Below are 18,869 nucleotides of genomic sequence, written 5' to 3'. Positions count from 1 at the left end.
AGTCTGTCATGTGTAAGCCACTAAGCTTAGCTAATGTTATGGCGCTAATCATTTTGCAACATGTAAGTGGCTCAAATTAACATGTTATACACCTTAAACTTGTACAATGTTATATGTCAATTATATCTCAAAGCTCAGCATTGTAATGAGTTGTCATTAGGTACTAAATTTTCCCCTTCAATATATGAAATAAAATGAATTGGTCTAAACAAAGAAATAACAACAACAAAAAAATAGAGAAATAAATACTCTTTAAACACACTGGCTCTTTTGAGTGAAAAAATAAAGAGCTTTGTAGATACCAATGTGTTGAGTGAAAGAAATTAGATTGAGAGGCTAAAGGAAATTAAATCAGATCTGGTCCTCCCCTCATCTTTTCTCCTTTCTTCTTTCATGCACAAGCCATCCCATCTTCCCCCTTCTCTCCAAAATAAAATAAAACCACAACCACATGGAACTTGTTTTGGCTAAGTGTTTATGCATAAGCTGACTGATTATGGATAAGAAGCCTGAAAATACTTTCAGGCAGATAGTAGAGATGAACAGAATTAGGATGTCCTTTAATGTAGCAAAAGAAGTGGGTCATACCAACAATTTACTTGTTACCATAAGTATAGGCAAAAGAAAATGAAATAGAAGATATAAAACTATCTAAGATGCTGATCAGTGGAAGTAAAAGCAAATCAGCTGTTATTGTGAGCTAACTCATTTTATCTCTACGTCCAAGTCCTCTTGGTTTCTCTGGTGGGGTACAGGGAACACTGTCTTACAGAGACAACGTATCAGAAAAAAGCTGCTGCCAAGCCATTTTACTCACTCGTCTCCTAGGCTCCTGACATGCATGTATCATAGAACATAGAAAAACTTAGATTAACAAAAATAATCTCTCTACATAATCATAGGATATACATAGAAATAAGTTTTCTAAACAAAATATCAAAATCATGAAACAATTTTTAAAATGAGATTTGAAACTAAATATTGGATCTAACAGCCAATACACTTCTTACAGTGTTGTGGTGGCCACGTGGTAGCAGCAGCTCCCCATTTACCGAGCGCAGAGTGCTTTATTAATTTCTCATTTAACTATTATTGTAATATTTTGAGTTTGAAAATAATGCATAACCATACTTTATACTGTCCAGGTTTACCTATTTCATTACATTTTTCCTTAAAACAAATAAGCATAAAAAAAAAAAAACCTTAGAGAATAACTTTAAAAATGAACTAAGGTCTTACTTTGAAATGTTCTGATTTTTTTTCTTAAACTTATGCTTTGCACACACACACGCACGTGCGCGAACTGTTTTCAGGGTCACTACAAAGAAGCAGACTTTGGAAGATATTACAATTCTAGTAAGGTTCCTAAAATAGCCCTTTGAGGTTAGCACAGTTTTCTCTGTATTTAAATGGATTATCCTAGAGTCATTACTGTTCAAATGATACTAATTACTTTAATTCCGATTAAAAGGACATGTAGGGCCATTCGAGATAAACTGTCAGGTCAGCAGCAACCTCAATCTCCCAGGAAAGCCTCTATACTCATAAATCCTGTCTAGCTCTAGGGGTATCCCTTCTTATTTACAGTAGCTAATAGATATTTTATCAAAGCAACTTTGAAGATTAAAGCAAATTTTAAGAAAAATATCTTTAAAATTTAAGAAACTAAATTTTTAAGTATCAGAAAGAAAATTTAAAAAATCTGATTGCTTTTTTAAAAACCTGATTTTGAAAATCTCTATGCAGTTTTGCTCTATTTTGACAGATACCAGGTGCTGTGTTAAAATATTAAATTTGTCCTTCAAGAACCTTTAGCAATGTTTTTGTGACTAGTGTAACAATTCCTGTCAATACACTTTCTCTTCACATTTTTATATGAGTGTTTGTTAACTTGTGATATCTGATTTAAAAAAAAAAAATCAATTTACCGCTGGGCTTATAAACCTATTTTCTCTTACTTTTAGTATCTAGATTTCTAGTCTTTGGACCATAAAAAAATTACAGTAAGACAAAATGCTCAATAAAAATCTTTTTAGAAAATATGACTTATTGCAGTTAATCTGATTTTTTAAAAGCACAGTCTCAAGAAAATTAAAGGAACTTTTAAGCTGTAGCTGCATAAAAAGTTACACTTTTTAATTGTTAAAAACAATCTTTTGAAGGCTTGCAGGGCAGAGCACATAAAGATAACCTACCAACAGACTCATTACAATATCAAATAATAAATTGCCAATTATAACAAAAATAACATGGAGTTTCTTGAAAAATAACAATTAAGGGTAAGTTTTATTTTATACTGTGGTTGTGTCTCCATAGTTTTAGTTAAGCCACATTTTGGAAAACAGAATATTGCAAATGCCCAAAAGCTAATTTCTACTTATTAAGAAGAACCCAATATTATTAAATTTGCTTGTAAAGCAGAGTTAATGCCAAAAGGGTTTTTTTTTTTTTTGCAGATTTTAATTTATTTTAATTGTTTAAAATGCCATGTGTGTTCTTATAATGCACCATGAGCAGTTTTATGTTAAGTCAAAAGTCTTGTTACCACAAATGTGATCTAGAATAAAAAGTAAGAGAACTAGAAATTGCATTAGTACTTATTCAGTTGTTCTCATAGAATAATACATTTTAATAGCAGTCCATTAATAGCTCTAACAGTCAAGTCATAAAACATTTTTACATTTATTTTTTATATATTAAAACTTGAGACTGTGACCTAATTCTTATAAATTTTAAAATTTAATTAATATTGCTTAAGATATGTTTTTTGGTAAATACTTTTACAATCTGATTAGTGAAAGTACTGGTTTAAGTGTAGTAATTAAAAGTAGGGTTCAAATCCACACTCTTTCATTTATTAAGGCTATGTGATCTTGGCAATTGCTTGATCTTTCTATGCCTCTCAGTTTCATCATCCTTTTACGGAAAAATAGTAATATCTCCTTCATAAGGCTGGTGTGATGATTAAAAGAAGTTAAAATGTCACACACAGTATTCAATAACTGTGTGCTATTATTATAGTTGTTCTGGGGTTTCCTGTTGAATGCAACCAATGACAAATTCTTTTCTCTTTGTTGGGATTCAATATAACAAAGTCAAAGGGGACAGAATGAAAATTTTTCATCAGGGCATAGTAATGATTTCTGACCTGACAGTTACCTGATTTACTGTAATATTTTCACTTTCTTGTCTATAACAATTAAAATTAGATGTATAAAAACAAGAACTGATGATGTCCTTCGCTGAGATACAAATACAGAGGTTACCTACCTGTGCAGCTCTTCTGTTTTGTCTTCAGTTGGACCTACAATTAGTAAACAATGGCGAAGGACAGCTGCCATGACACGAAACTGATGAGAATCACTCTATGGCAAATAAAAAAGAGAGGAAAAGTTGGGGATTGAATGCCTTAATGAAGGAGTCTGGTGCATTACTACATCCCTGGGAGTCATCTTATGTCCTATTTGCCCCCCTGAAACAGTCATTCTTATACCACACATGGTAGAGGTCAGGATATTCTAGGAAGAATTGCCAAGACAACATTCACTGAATAGTCATTGTCTCATATGAACAGCTACAGTCACCTCCATAAATGGCTGAAACCAGAAGTCATCTAGCAGGCTCCCTTAGGGCATGTCAGGCAAAGAGAGAAACTATCAGCACCCATACATTACCCACTCCGTTTTACTTTATTTTAGGATTCCATTCAACTGGGAATCTTTCCATTTCTAGAAAGGCTAGATTCTTTGGCTCACATTGTTCTAGTTTACTAGTTATTTTAAAAAAGTTATACAAATGTAAGGCTATTGGATATTTTAGGAGCAGGTCGTACATGCTTAGCAAAAATGGCTCATCTCTTAACTTTCAAAAGCAATGGATTAAAATCTATAATCTATTTACTTCATATTTATTTATTTATTTTATTTATATTAGTTTCAGGTACACAGTACAATGGTTAGACTTTTATATAATTTATGAAGTGATCCTATTGACTTCATTTTAATGAATCTTCTAAATCTAGTTTCCCTAGAGTTACCAACAAGTGATGAAAAACAAGTGATCTGAGTTTAATCTATCAGTGGTATTAAAGACACAGAGTGAGAGGGAAGAAGGCAAACAGCAGGAAAAAAACTAAGCTCTGGTTTATCTCTTCATTTTTAGTGAGATCTTGGGGCACTATAATTTCTTTAATCTCTGCATTAAGGTCATACCTCTCTTCTTCCAGATTTTTAGTAATTAAGAAGACTTATGAAATCAGTGATAATTATGCTGGAGATCATTGATATGCTATACTTTAGGAAGGCTCTAATCACCTGAAAAGTTATTAAACTTTTTTTTTTTAAACTTCAGTAGATACAAAATTGATTAAGTGAAATATAGTCACATATTATACATATATATCCTATATTCATATATATAACTCATCCTTCTAGGAAGATGTCTCTTATAAAATCTATCAAACAATAGGCACAGTTTTATTATTCATAATGCAGATGACAATATTTTAAACATAACACCATCATGTGCAGACTGGAACGAGATAAAGGCCTCAGTGGCACAAGAGAAAAAGCAATGTACTTGGAGTCAGGAATGTAGGTTGTGACCTTAGACAAATCACATGGCTTCTCTGAACCAAAGTTTCCCCACATGCATCTCCACAAACGTGAGGTTCTTAGGGTTATAAAAGGGTTAAAATAAAGATGATACACATGCAAATGCTCAGCACTATCAATGAAATATTTGAAGATGAAGAGAAAGGATGAAATGAGTGACAATGAAATAACGGTGTGTGAGGAGTAGGGGAGGATAAAGGACAAGAGGGACCGGTGGAATGCCAGAGACACTAAAACTGGAGGGGTTGGAATGAATGCTGTCCCACTTGCCATACATCTTCAAATGCCTGAATCGAATTCTCTAATATGCAAACATACTTTTGTTTATCTCAAATTACCCCAAACACACTGAAATGCATTAAAGCTCATCCATCACTTAACTTTTAATAATCATATTTTCCTCGGTTTTGAAAATTAACTGGGAATGTACTTCCTTTTAAACCAGATTTTCCTTTATTCTAGATATCACAGTTTTTCTATCCTGATGTTGACAAGACTCATGCAAAACCACCCATTTTCACCTTTCCATTATTAGCAACTGCACACCAAAACCCTACTTCCTTCCATCCCATTTCCCCCTGCCCAATTTTCATAACACCAATTCCCAAGTTGTACCCTGCATCTGTACTACCTCTTTTGCCATAAGTCAATTAAATTCTATTTCTCTGCTTAAAACAATTACTGAAATTCCTTATTGTTTGCCTTCACTCTCAGCTTTGTGGCTTCCTTTTTATCCTCTAGGTCTTAGCTAAAATATCTTTTCAGAAAGAGGGCTTTGACCATCATATCTAAGTAGATTCCTTCCTTCATTATTTTCTATCAGTACACCTTCTTTCATGGAATCATAATTTGGAATTCCGCACTGGTTTATGTACTTGCATATACACTGTTTTCTTCATTAATCTAAAACCTTTGCATGTATATAATAGGTGTTTAATCATTTTTAATGTAAATGGTAAGTAAAACATAAGCAAAAAGTGCCCAAATCATAAGTGTGACAGCTTGATAAAATTTTCACAAAATGAGCACATCTACATAATCAGCACAAAAATCAATGCAATGATGCAGTGCCAAGATTAAGAATCCCAGAATTCCCCTCTTGGCCCCTTCAAATGCCGATCTTCTGCTCCTCAAGGGGAAGCCTAATGTCTAACACCATGGGTGATTTTTGTTGTCACTGAACTTTAAATGAATGGAATCATAAATAAAATATAGACCTCTTTGTAACTGGTTGTGAAATTCATCCACACTGTTGTGTGTAGTTGCAGTTTGTTTACCTTCATTGCTTGAGGACAGTGCTATTTGAAGTGCAATTTGTGGACCACTGCCAGTCCACATCTGTTTGCCACTGATCTGCAAGTCCATGAGTACAGAAGGTGCATGTGAGCATCTAAAAATTTTTGAGCAGTCTGACTTTGTGTGTAATAATGTACTATACAAGAGTTCCAGTCCGACAGCTAGGGAAAAAAAAATCTAGTCCAGTACCACAGTTAGGTTAAAAAAACATTCGTGAATATAATGAATACATTACAATTTACTTATCCATCCCAGTCTTGATGGACACTGATTACTTCTAGTTTTGGACTATGTATTGAAGAGTGCTGCTATGAACATACTTTTTTATACATCATTTGGTATGCTGGGTCAAGCTTTAGAAGTTACTGCCAAACAGTGTTTCGAAGTGTTTATACCAATTGATACCTCCACCAGTTGCTCAACAGCTGTGCCAACACTTGGTATTGTCGGCCTTTATAATTTTGGTCATTCTCATGGATGTCCAATTGTCTCATGGTTTTATCATGCATTTTCCTGACGATTAATAAAGTTGAATATCTTTTCAAATGTCTATTGATCATTTGGATAACAGCTCTTTTGTCAAGCACCTGTAAGCCTTTTGCCTGTTTTTCTATTGGGTTGACTGACTTTATTTGTATGAATTTGTAGGAATCATTTAATATATTCTGGATAGAGTTCTTCACTGCATTTATGTATTGCAAATATTTTCTCTCATTTGCCTGCCTTTTTACTTTCTTCTCTTGATGAACTAATTTTAATGAAGACCAAATTTTTTATTTTTCTTTTATGGCTTGATCTTTATTTTGCCCTGTTTTAGAAATCTTTGCCTATTTAAGAAATGTTTGACTTGTTTATGATAAAGCCATGAAGATAATCTTCTATTTTCTTCTAAAAGATTTATTACTTTACCTTTTATACTTATGTCTCTTATCTGCCTTAAGATAATTTTTTGTATGGTATAAGGCAGAGATTCAAATTCATTTTTTTTCATATAGCCATACAATTGATCTTACGAAATTTATTAAACACCCATCTTTCTCTTACTGTATTTCAATGTTACCTGTATCATAAATCAGTTGACTGTATATGTGTAGGTTTATTTCTAGATTCTTTTTTCTACTTCATTGGTCTATGTCTCAACAAATATTTGTTGAATGAATGAGTGCTATCATTTAAGAAGTCTTACTTAATAAAGGTTAGAGTGGACACTATTTCCTAATGTTGGTTATTCTGCTGTATGACTTTCCATAAATAAAACTCTCTGATCTTACTGTCCTCATTTGTCAAATGGGGTTAATGCCCCTGTCTCACAAGGATGTTGGAAGGATTAAACTGCTCTTTATAAAACATTATACAAGCACAGTTTATACAACTGTCATTTACTTGCTTCATGATTTTTATTTTGGTATCATTAGGGCATCAATATTCTCTCCTCTGAAATCATACCATCCCCAAAGGCTGAGAAAGAAAAGTCCCTAAGGACAAAGAGAGGAGGAAGAGAGAGAAAGCAAGGCGGCTTGTTGTGATAGTGGAAATCAAAATGAGATAACACTAATAGAGAGATTAAAAACTCCAGAAATTCTTTGGGATCTCTTTATATAGATTTTATTTCTTAATTACAGATTCTACTACTGTACTGTTGCTTGTTTCCTCTTGTGTAAACTAGAAGACTTTACTTTTGTTTGGTAAAGGTATTGAGTTCCTCACATCCCTTCATTCAAAGCTTTAACCCATCTAATCAATGCCTGAGAAGAAGAATGAAGGGAAAATATTTTGCACCAATGAGTCCTAACCTGGTTTTGTTATCTCAAGGTAGTTCTAACTACTTTAATGGGGTTTGTAAAACTTGTATATAGAAAATTCAACTTCAATTCTATAAAAGGCGAAAAGCATACAAAAACGCAGATGCGCATGTACATAAGAGCTCTTAACTGGAATATAGTTATAACTCAGACAGCATTTCACCCTGTGTTTTACCCTAGACCTTTTGCTTACCTCTACTTTGTTATGTGTCCTACTAAATCGTGTATGTTCAAAAAATCTCTTGTCTCCTTACAGGCAAAAATTAGGTACTTTACCTCTTTACATTTTTGCATCTATAATGGTGCTGGGCATAAAATAAATGCTTTTTTGATTAACTTACAAAAGAAAATATAAATGTTATAAAATAGAGTTGTAACTCCAAAAAGGCTAGAAAATTTGCTCCAATAAATGATGTTATTAAATTTTTAAGACTTCTAGAGAATTTTATAATAGCTTTGAAAATTTAAAAGGCATCATAAACTTTCCTTCCTTCCTGTCAACTTCAGGCTATTTTCCTGATGCATTTCCGCTATACAGATATCAAACTATATCACATTAAATTTTTCATTAAGCGAATATTTACTGAACACTACTTTGTGCTAGGTATGTTGCTTAGTGGAAAGACTGCCACTGGGGTCAGACAGACAGACCCCCGAAGATCTAGACTATATGGGATTTGAAGCAGCTGTGCACCGCTGAGGTGACTCTTTTTTTTTTCAAACACAGAAAATTAGAGAAGAGTAGAAAATAATGTAACAAACAGTTGTATATCTATCTGTGTTTTTATATCTGGTTTTCCTATTAAACCATTAGTTCTTTGCGAGTGGTGATAATTTATCTTGATGCATTATCTTGCATCTTCATCTTGTGTGCCTTACACAGAACTTGGCACATATTGGGCACTCAATAAATGTTGAAAAATGATTCAAGGAAAAGAAAATGGCACAGCTTGAACTTGAAGCTTGATTTTTATTGAATTAATATCATGTTCTTTTTTCACATTTCCTTTAAAACAATCATGGAACAAACCTCTTCTGTCACACTGTGACATTCCCAATTACCTTCTATGGACACTCACTGTTTAATTTCACTCAAATAGCATCCTTTGACTACTCAGTACTTGTACTGCTTCCCTGGTTGCACTTGGTTGTCTGGCTCTGCCCTGTCTATTGGTCCTTGCATTTTCTCATTACATTGCATTGGTACCTGGGAAGCACTGCAGAAGGGAATGTGTGCTAAGTGAGGAATCTTCAGAACAACCTGCTCTCTTAACGACAGAGAAATATAGCCCAGTGTTAAAGCAGGAAGACGACGAGCCCTTTCCAATTAATTTGCTTTTCTAGAACGGACTTCAGGTCCTGCTAAAAGGATCTTTTGACCTTCTTAAACATACTACGTTTATGAAAGGATGAGAAAGAGAGAGGGAAGAAAGAAAGGAGGGAGGGAGAGAGGAAGACAAGACTGACAACACAAGTGGAAATAAGACCAGCTACATTTCTTAGTGAATGGAAAGAACTCTACAAATTAATCTGCTGATGGTAAGGCAGGCAGGAATTTAACACTGAGGCATAAACCTAAAAATGAACAAATGCCACTAATTTGCTAAACCGCAAGTAAAACCTGCTCATTAATTTTCTGTTTATGGTGAATTATAAATGAACAGTCACAAAAATACCTACTAAAACAGTTCAAACCAAAACCAAACATCTGTATTTTCTGAAATGAAACTGTATTTTCTGTAATGGTTAAACTGTGAAATAGGTAAAGATTTTAAAAAGTGAAATGTCCAGGATTTGAAATGTATAAACTAGCACTACTCTGAAGGTCAATTTGGCAATCCGAATTGGTTTTGAAAAACCCTTTGACTCAACAATTCCAGGAATTCAACTATGAAGTTTTTTCCAAGAAAATTCACTGTATTATTATTTGAAATAGCAAACAATTGTCAACAATCTAAATGCCTACACAGAGGAGATTTGTTAAATGCTGACAATTCTGAAGGAAGAATTTATAAGCCTTTAACAAACTGGAAAAGAAAGGGGTTAATTTTTTTTTTTTTTTGGTTGCAGAATTCTTTTTATTCACCAAACAAACTCTAGCTACAACCCAAATTTAAAAAGAAATAACAGCAATAGCAACAATCAAAGGCTCTTTTTAAAGCAAGAGTGAGGAACATCGAACACTGTGCACTTTACCCCCAGGGGCTATTCTTACAAACTTTATGGCTTCAAGGAACACAATTTGAAAACCACTACTCTTTAAGAACATTTGTTGTAAAAATAAGATCAAGATTATAAAATTAGTGCATTTTTGTAAAAAAAAAATACATATGTTTATACGTTATACAATGAAGAATGGTTAGAAATATATGCATCGAATGTAAACAGTGCTTATCTTTGAGTAGTGGGTTTATAGGTAATTTGTATTTTCTTCTTGTTTGCATACTTCCCCCCCAACCCCCCGCAGATTTTCTACAATTAGTATGCATCATTTTCATAACAAAGAAAATAATATTAGTTATTTTTAGTTATATTTTAAAGTTGGATTTTTCTGTACAGTGTTTTCCATGTCTCTTTATTTCAGTTGGTATTTTAAAGCATTAACAATTCTATAGGTGTTTGCCAAATTGGAGAATGTCTTTCATTTGACAATTGAGCTATTAAAATCCAGGTAAATGGACTCTTGCTGGCAAGTTTCTCTGTATCCTTATTATAGATTTTCATCATATTAAGTTGTTGTGGGTACCTCACTAAAAAGTACACTATGCTGATTTCTGTGTCTTTCACATGCTGTCATTTTCTGGGAAATGCTCATCCCCCATTCTTCAAATGGCTGAATCATTCTGTCTTCAAATCTCAGGAGAGACCTTCAGAGGTCTTCTGTGACTATACTAAGTACAATCACTGCACTGTTTCTTTCTTAGCTCTTAATACAATTTGAATTATATATCTATTTACTTATTACCTCTCTCACCAACAAAATAGGAGTTACATGAAGGCAGAGACTATGCCTATTATTTGTCAATATATTACATAGCACAAAGCATAACATCTAGCAATTGTCCATAAATATTTGTTGACTGAATGATTGACTAAATGTATGCTAAAATTTGAATTTGGAGACTTATAGAGACTCAAGTGGCTTACAAAACCTATCCCACACTCTTGACTGAATGGGTTGGCTATTTTCAATACTGTTTACATTTTTGATAACTTTAATAATAGCCCAGAGTCACATTAATGGGGCACATTTTATAATGGCTGTATCATCTGATCCACAACCCAAGAGGCACTAGGTCTGCTGAGATGCCTGCTTCAGGACTACTGATCTTTTCTTATGTATCTTTTGAAGAACAAACATTCCATTACACAGAAGGAGTATTTGGCACATGAACCTTTTCTTCTAAAGCTTCTTCTAGCTCTACTATTACTAAAAACTAAAGCAAACTAACAGGGCTAATCTCAATTTATTAATATTTATTCCATGCCATCTCATACATACACTGATATGCAGCCATTGAATTATAAACCCTTTTTGTCAGGAATCTGAACAGTGTGAGCTACTATTTGGGGCACAATTCAAATAACAGAGGGTCCAACAATGGCAAACCAACGGTCTCAGAAGAGCTCTTGCGACTAAATGGAAAACTTAAAAACACCAAAACAAACAGTGTAAGAAAAATAACCATAGAAGGTACCAAATAAGCATAGAGACATAACATTTTAAATACTTCCAAATATTTGGTTTCAAAGCATAAATGGAGCATGTGGGCTTTCCACATCTTTTTCTGCCAAGTCCCAGGAAAAACTGACCATACTACAGTCATCTAAAACAGCTGTTAGGACTGATCTTCAAATATTTGGTTTCAAAATATAGACCTATTTGCACTTTAAAACTCAGATGCCTGCACACTCCCACTATATTATTGCACTGAGATAATCCTTTCAAAGCAGGCTGCTGGCAAAAACAGATCTTTATTCACAGTGAGAACTGCTTCAAATGGACACAGCAAAACGTTAACCTAAAATCAATTGTTGGAAAAGCTCATTTGCTCTAGCATCGAAATACTTTTTTTTTTTTTTTTTTTTTAAGCAGAAGATGAATTTCACCAGATGTTTAAGGTTAAGGAGAGAGAGTAAATGTAAAATGTCAAGATTCTAGAAACAAGGAAAAAGAGCTTATGTCTGCTTCACTTAAAATTGTTGACTTCCTTAAACTAAGTTTCTTGTTTAGCATACTGTCCTTCTGGGTACTCAAATATAACTATCAAATCTGCCTTACTTTGGGTTGCTGGAAGGTCCAAGCCACAGAAAAGGATCTAAGTCTAGAAATAAGTCAAGTGGTTTAAAATAACCTTTCCCATACTCTCGTGTAATTATGCTTGTTTTCTAGGACTGTGCACAGCATGGGTATCAAGTTGCAGTCCTACACTTCTGAAAGTTATCTAACACTATAAAGTAACATTCTAGGAGACTGGATGATGAGTGATAACACAGTATTTTTTACTCTTCTGAGCATACATCAATTCTGATTATCAGCTTCAACTGGCTTGATTTATCTTAACTTTTAAGATGGCAGCCATCGAAAATGCCTATACTTTTATGAACCACATTGTTTGTTTCCCTTCAAACCTTTTAATTTAAACCTCATTCCTGAAAGAGGCTTCTTAAAAGAAAAGATGAGATAGTACAACTCAGAGAAGGAATTATATTTGGCATCTTACAAAACAGTAGTTTTTCTTCACCCTATTCTTCTGATAAATGTTACACAAATGGAAAGAAATGGTTAAGAAATTAATCTTGAGTCATACAACTGATTAATGGAGGAACTGAACATTTTTTCCATTCCCCAACTTAGCATTCCTTCCTTGCAGGCAGCTCTAGGAATGCCCCAGACCAATTAAATTCCATGGCAGATGAGAATATCCTTTTAACCTTACCTCTTTATGCACCTTCCAACTGTCTACTGTCACATTGAAGAGAGCTTTGAGGGCCTCAATGGCACAGTCTGTCTCCTGAGGTGAGAGAGGAGGTCCATTATGGTCTATGGCCGATTCATACTCATCGGTCCACTTGATGCTAAAGGCACTTTCCAAGATCTGGGTTAGCAGCGGTAGTCCCTGGAGCTCATAGCGCAATTGTGACCTGATGTCGGTGTGCAAAAGTGACAGGAGGAAGAGCAAGCGCAAGTCAAAGCACTTAATGTCATTGATAAACTTTCGGTCCTTGCACTTTCTTAGGAGATTACAGAGCTTTGCAGCAAGGTTAAGTTCCAGGCTGAGCTGCTGTGCCATTTGACTGTTGAAAACTATGTTACACAGACATTTTAACGACTCCACAATAACTGGGAACTCTGACACCTTCTCCAAAGAATCATCCGACTCATTTAGCTTGGCTAGTCGCAGCAGTATCTGCATATTTTCCTTGGTTGTTACAGGAACTAAAATCTTTTTGTCTCTGGAGAGAATGCGGAGAACTTCCAGGCAAGACACTTGACATGTTGTTGGGATGTCCTTTATAAGAACTTTAAATATGCCTTCACAGAGTTTCTGAAAAATAAGAACAAGAACGCAAAAATCACTATTTGGTTTAAATGATTTAAAATAGAATGTTTCTCTACCAATGTATTTAATAGCATTTCAAGGTCTGGCTAGAAAAATATTTTTATTATTTTTAAATCACAACATATTAGAACTAAAACAGACCTTATATTTGGTGTACTTCTTTTACTTTGTAGATATGGAGATTGAGGGCTAGAGAAGTTAAGTCACTTTTGCTGGACCAGAGTGAATTAGCAGGGGTAGTAAGAACTAGGGTTTCCTAATTTCCAGCCAATATTCGCTCTACAAAATCATTTATTCTCTTTTAAATTGACCCGTTTCCAATGTCTCAAATAGCTTTATTCTCAATAGATTTTGAACATCAGACTACATATAATACCTGAATGGAAGGCAATCAGACTGAATCATAGCTGTTCTTTTCCCAGAAGTAAAGATTAATGCCTTGAGATTTGGTTCACAATTGCTCATGAGTACAGGCTCTTATAAAAAGACTTAAAGAAGTATGCATTTTTGCTGAATCTTAGCTGTGCTATTTCATCTGAATTTATAGTTCTATGGCAGTAGTTCCATGTTTTATAAACTGTAGAACTCTCTTTAGCTAACATGTAATAATACTTAATCATCAAGTGACCTCAGAGATCTCCAGACAAAACTGCTAAAAGTTATTCTAAATTGGATTCCAAAGAGGGCTTAGCTAGCATATGTGATGCCTGTGAGCCAATCACAAAAAGCTGCCCCTTTCCAGGCCAACTAACTGCAAAAGAGTGTTCCTACTGGGTGGACAAATTACAAAAAAAACACCCCTCTTCCTCTGGGCGGCCCGGTGCCAGAACACATGGCTTGGGAAGCTCATAGGGTGAGCAAGATCTTAGTTCCCCTTTGGTCTCTTGGTGTAGAGCACAGATTACACAAATATATGTAGTAGTCCTGGTTCCAAATCTTGCTACCACTATATCAGAAATAATCCTTTTAAGATGGATCCAATTTTTTGAAAGTTATTTCTATCAGTGCCTAATTTAAGAACCATGGATCATTCTCTCAAAATTCAATCTCGAGATTTTTTTCCCATAAACTGCAGTTCTGGGGCTCTCAAGTTCAGGTCTTTTATATGGAACAAGCAGGTATAACCATTCTGCTGCTAACCATTTCTGAACCCATTACATTTTATAAAAACAAGAGCAATAATTATGACTAATGTAAGATTTCACAGTCTCTATTAACCTATCATCAGACTTTAACTCTTAAAAAAGAGGCTATCTGTGGGTCAAGCATCATGAACTTGACAGGAATTTCAAGCTACGTGCACCTTCTGAGTACATCCTAGTTCCTCAGCTATGGAAATGAAGCCAATTTTAAATGTACTGTGTTCTCTAAATGGAGGTGGGAAGGAAATTAACCTGGCAAGCTATAAAAATTCTGTAACAATGTCAACTCTATCCCCGCCATCTCTGATAATAGAAGGGTCTTACATTTAATGTTTTAATATCATTAAATCATTAAAAAATGTTAAATGAAAGCAGTTTGCGGGTAGGGGAAAGTATGATGTACCCATCATTTAAAATATATAAAATAAGAAAAATTTCCTCCAATTTCACATCTTTCACATCCAAGACCCCCAACCCCAAATATCCACAAACTACTACTTACCTGTTATATTCCTGGGAGTGTATTCCAATAACCTTTGCTACCACATGATTTTACTCAAGAAGGAAATAATCTACATTTATATATTTAGGTTAAGAAATATACATTAAAGTATCATAAAATATTATAAATGTGAATTTGGAGTTTACATAACTAATAAAACAGATATCTTTACCTCCTTCCTGTATAAACTCAAAGCAATAAAATCCCCCCCCCCCGCCCACCCCGCCATGGGCGACATGGCTCCTTTCTTCCTCTGACTTCAGACTCAAGAAAGAAAAAAGCAAAGCATGAATATAAATTGGAATAGCCAAAGCTATAAAACAAATGGACTGTGAAACTCTGAGGCATAGGACGGCTACATGAAAGAGAATAGAGGTGCCTACAAAATTTATAGTTAAAAACTGCCTCATCTAAAGGCTTGCAGATCAACTGCCAATCAAAGACAAGAATTCTAGTTTTAAAGCAGTTTTCAATCAATCTAGTTTTAGAGTGCAGATTTATTTAACATGTCACTTCTCATTAGAGACTTGTCTCACATAATGACGGTGAGGGAGCTTTTTGCTATAATGTCTCTTGAAAAGTAATACCACTCTTGGACAATGACTACTCTCCCCTTTTCTGCATTAAAACTTAAAAAAAAAAAAAAAAATCAAAGACATACTCAAAGTATAATAAAAGAAGTGGTATTTAATAGACACACTTGTTGTTTTACTCAATACAATCACTTCTATTCAGAGAATATGATAAAAAACAAATTAATAAACTGTGTACCATATTTGGATGAATAAGTTTTGCTTTGCATATGTATACCAAGCAGGACTGAAGAGGTAGTATTCTTTATGATTCCTCCATCTGTTGAGTGCGCACACTGCTTCTGTGTTTCAAAGGTGCAACTATATTTTGCTTTTACTTTGCCCTAAAAGTATTTTTTCTGTGCTATGACTAAATTTTCATTGATTTTACTTTCCCTAAACCATGCCTTGCTCTCTTCACTTTCCATAGCTCCTTGGGCCCCACGGAATGCAGCTGAAATGAGCCAGTGTCCTCTTTCCTATTGATGTCTCGGTCAGAATCCCATCCTTTTCTTTTCCAAGTGCTAGAACTGACTCCCAGGCCCTTAATCATATGTCCTGCACTGAGCCATTTCCTGCACTGTTCCTTCAGCATGGCATGCCCTGCCACCAATTCCACCAGTCAAGATCCCACTCTTTTTCTAAGGCTGAGCTCGAGGGGTCTATAGGCCTCCCCAGCCTCTCCTTCCTTTGCTTGCTTTCTGTTTGCGCCTCCAACAGCACTCACCTTTTTATAGATGGAGCTGCTGGGGCATCTCACTCCTTCTGCAGACTCCTTAGGAACAGAGGCTATGTTTCATCTGAGTCCCAGTGGCTGGCCCAAGTGTGCTCTAACTATGTTTAAGTGCAAGATAACCATAAAATCCCAAAGATTACCTGCCTCAGAGCCTACCACCTGACTTTCCAGCACTTTCCAAAGAATGACTTCTTTGTATTTCTCCTCCACCAGCCACCACTGACTATCAAGTCTTCTCTTCCTCTATTTGCAAGTAAAATAAACCATCATTCCATTTTACGTACAGACTATTTTTATTCACTTTCAAAGTATTCATTCTACAAACTTGTTTTCATTACAGATTTTTTAAATCTCAAAATTATTTGGTATTTCAGATAATCATAAAACACATACTTTTTTCCATTAAAATTAATGAAAATCTTTTCTAATTTAATAACATTTCACTTAGAGGTCAGGTTTTCAGGACTAACTAAAGTCATAAAGCAAAGGTTACAATTACTAAAAATCACAGTCTGTGAAAAGGCCCTTTTAAAAAGCTCATTAGCTTAGGATAGCCATGGATATTTCTATAAAGTTAGAGTGCAAGACCCAGCAGCAGAGATTCAAGAGTAAGATCCCAATGGTTTCCCAATGCTAATAACATTTATTGCTCCCAAATTTGTGATTTGCTCCTGAACTAAAATCCTAGAGTATACTATAGTAGTGAGTCTCAAAATTCAGCATGTATCATAATCACCTAAAGGGACTGGTAAAAGTCAGATTGTTGCACCTCACCCCCTAGAGTTTCTGATTCAATCCACCTAGAGTGAGTGAAGCTCCAGGACTGGAACTTTTAACCAGTTCCCAGTTGACACTGCTGTCAGATACACTGTGAGAACCACTGAATTATAGTTAACAATGGACTGATGTCACTTGGATGTTAGGCGGTAGTGGTTAGCTTAGAGCAATGACTGGATAAGCACAGAAAAGCGGGCAGAGTGGACAGAATTAGCACAAGTACCTTAGCTTCTCTTTGACTTCTTTGTGCTAAAGATGTATATGGGTGGCAGAGACAGGAATGAGATGTCACTGTCTGGTTATATTACCTTTCTTAAATGTTAAAAACTATTAGAGGTGTTAAGCACATTACTTGTTTAAGGTCAGGGGTCCTGGGCTTGAAACTTGTTTTATTTACCATGGACTCTAGAATCTGAACAGTGCTGTGATTAAGAGCAGGGAACTTGGATTTAAACTGCTTATGTTCAAACTTTGGCTCTTCTACTGTCTTCTAATGATGTGACCCTGGCAAGTTACTTAGCTTCTCTGGACCTCATTTACTGTAGGAGTTAAATGACATCACACACAAGCACTTAGAGCAGTGCCTAGCCTGTGAAAGTGTTCAGTGCAGGTTATCTTTTATGTATTATTGTAAGATAAAATCTCAAAGTCCTCAGCTTAGCATTCAGGATCCTCCAACCTGCTTTCTGAATCTTCTCTTTCACAGTATTTTCTTGTCAGCTATGTTCCTTTCTAACTATGTTCCTTCTCTTTAGCTATGTTCCTTTCCAAACACCTTGCAATGAGCTCTTCTGCTTTCTAACCACCTCTCCTCTACATGCATCAGTCTCCTCCTTCTTTGACTATTTAAGTTTTACCCATTCTCCAGCTATGCTTAAAATTCACTTTTGATATAAAATTTTCCCTAATCACTTAAGCCCCCAACATTCTTTCTCTCCAAGGAAAATCCAAACCACAATTTGTAGCAATCATTTGGTGCTCAGCACATTCTTCTTATTAGTTTTCTTTTTATAAGTTTGCCTCAACTACTGCAAGCTCTCTGAAGGTGGAAAGGACATTTTCTTTAACGAGAAAAGAAAATGTATCGCAGTGGCTTCTGAATTAGAAAGATCTGGTTTTAACATCTGGTTCTGCCACAGTGAAATTCAGAAATGTTATTTAATTTTTTTAACCCTCACTTTCCTACTTGTAAAATGGAAATAACATCTCCTATATCTCATAGGACTGTTGTGAAATAGATTCCAGGATGTAACATGTACTCTTTGAATGGCAACTGTTATGTTTATTTCTTCATAATCCTTGTATCCCTCAGCAGAGCAATTAGCATTAAGAAGTTCCCCAAATCTAAAGCATTAGCAGAAGTCTATTATTGTTGTCTTGATACTTCTCCTTTCTAAAAAAGAAAGAGAGATATAATAAGGCTATTTTTGTAATTGTACTGGTAAGATGGTTTGCCCCATTGGGTAAAAAAGTCTTTTCATATAAGTAATAGAAATCATGTGTTTTCGTATAATGTTTTTCTCAAGAATTTAAATTAATTATGTTCTTAAAATGTAAAATGAATCGATCTATTAAAGAAAACAGAAAAACATTCATAGTTATACTAGCTAGTATATTTTATATGCAGTGAACAGATGAGTTTATCCTTAGTCAATCTACTCGATTATCAGTAACAGGTATACTATTTAACATACAGTTACAATCATCATGTGTATATATAATTTTGTTTTCTGACTTTTAAATTTTTAATTTAATTATAAGTATTTTTCCACATTGGTACAGGCTATATAAACATAATTTTAAATGAATGCAATGTTAAATATGACTCCTGTTCTCAATAAGTCTCTAGCATGAAATATAGAGAC

The 18,869-nt window shown here is 34.7% G+C and overlaps 1 protein-coding gene across 6 annotated transcripts in view; it reads right to left on the bottom strand.

Moving 5' to 3' along the window:
- Positions 1-18,869, bottom strand: part of RIC8B (RIC8 guanine nucleotide exchange factor B) — an 89,665-nt gene that overhangs the window by 44,185 nt on the left and 26,611 nt on the right. For all 6 annotated transcript variants that reach the window (XR_004955807.1, XR_004955808.1, XR_004955809.1 and 3 more), the window contains exons 3-4: positions 12,652-13,260; positions 3,271-3,365 (exon numbers count right to left, since the gene is read on the bottom strand). Coding sequence is in view for 3 of the 6 variants with exons in the window: in XM_016148073.2 (XP_016003559.1) it covers positions 3,271-3,365; positions 12,652-13,260 (704 nt within the window). In the remaining 3 variants the exon portion in view is untranslated. The remainder of the gene's footprint in view (positions 1-3,270; positions 3,366-12,651; positions 13,261-18,869) is intronic.

Source organism: Rousettus aegyptiacus, unplaced genomic scaffold, assembly GCF_014176215.1.
Source record: "Rousettus aegyptiacus isolate mRouAeg1 unplaced genomic scaffold, mRouAeg1.p scaffold_m13_p_2, whole genome shotgun sequence".
Lineage (NCBI taxonomy): Eukaryota > Metazoa > Chordata > Mammalia > Chiroptera > Pteropodidae > Rousettus > Rousettus aegyptiacus.
This window is presented reverse-complemented; position numbering and strand designations above follow the sequence as displayed.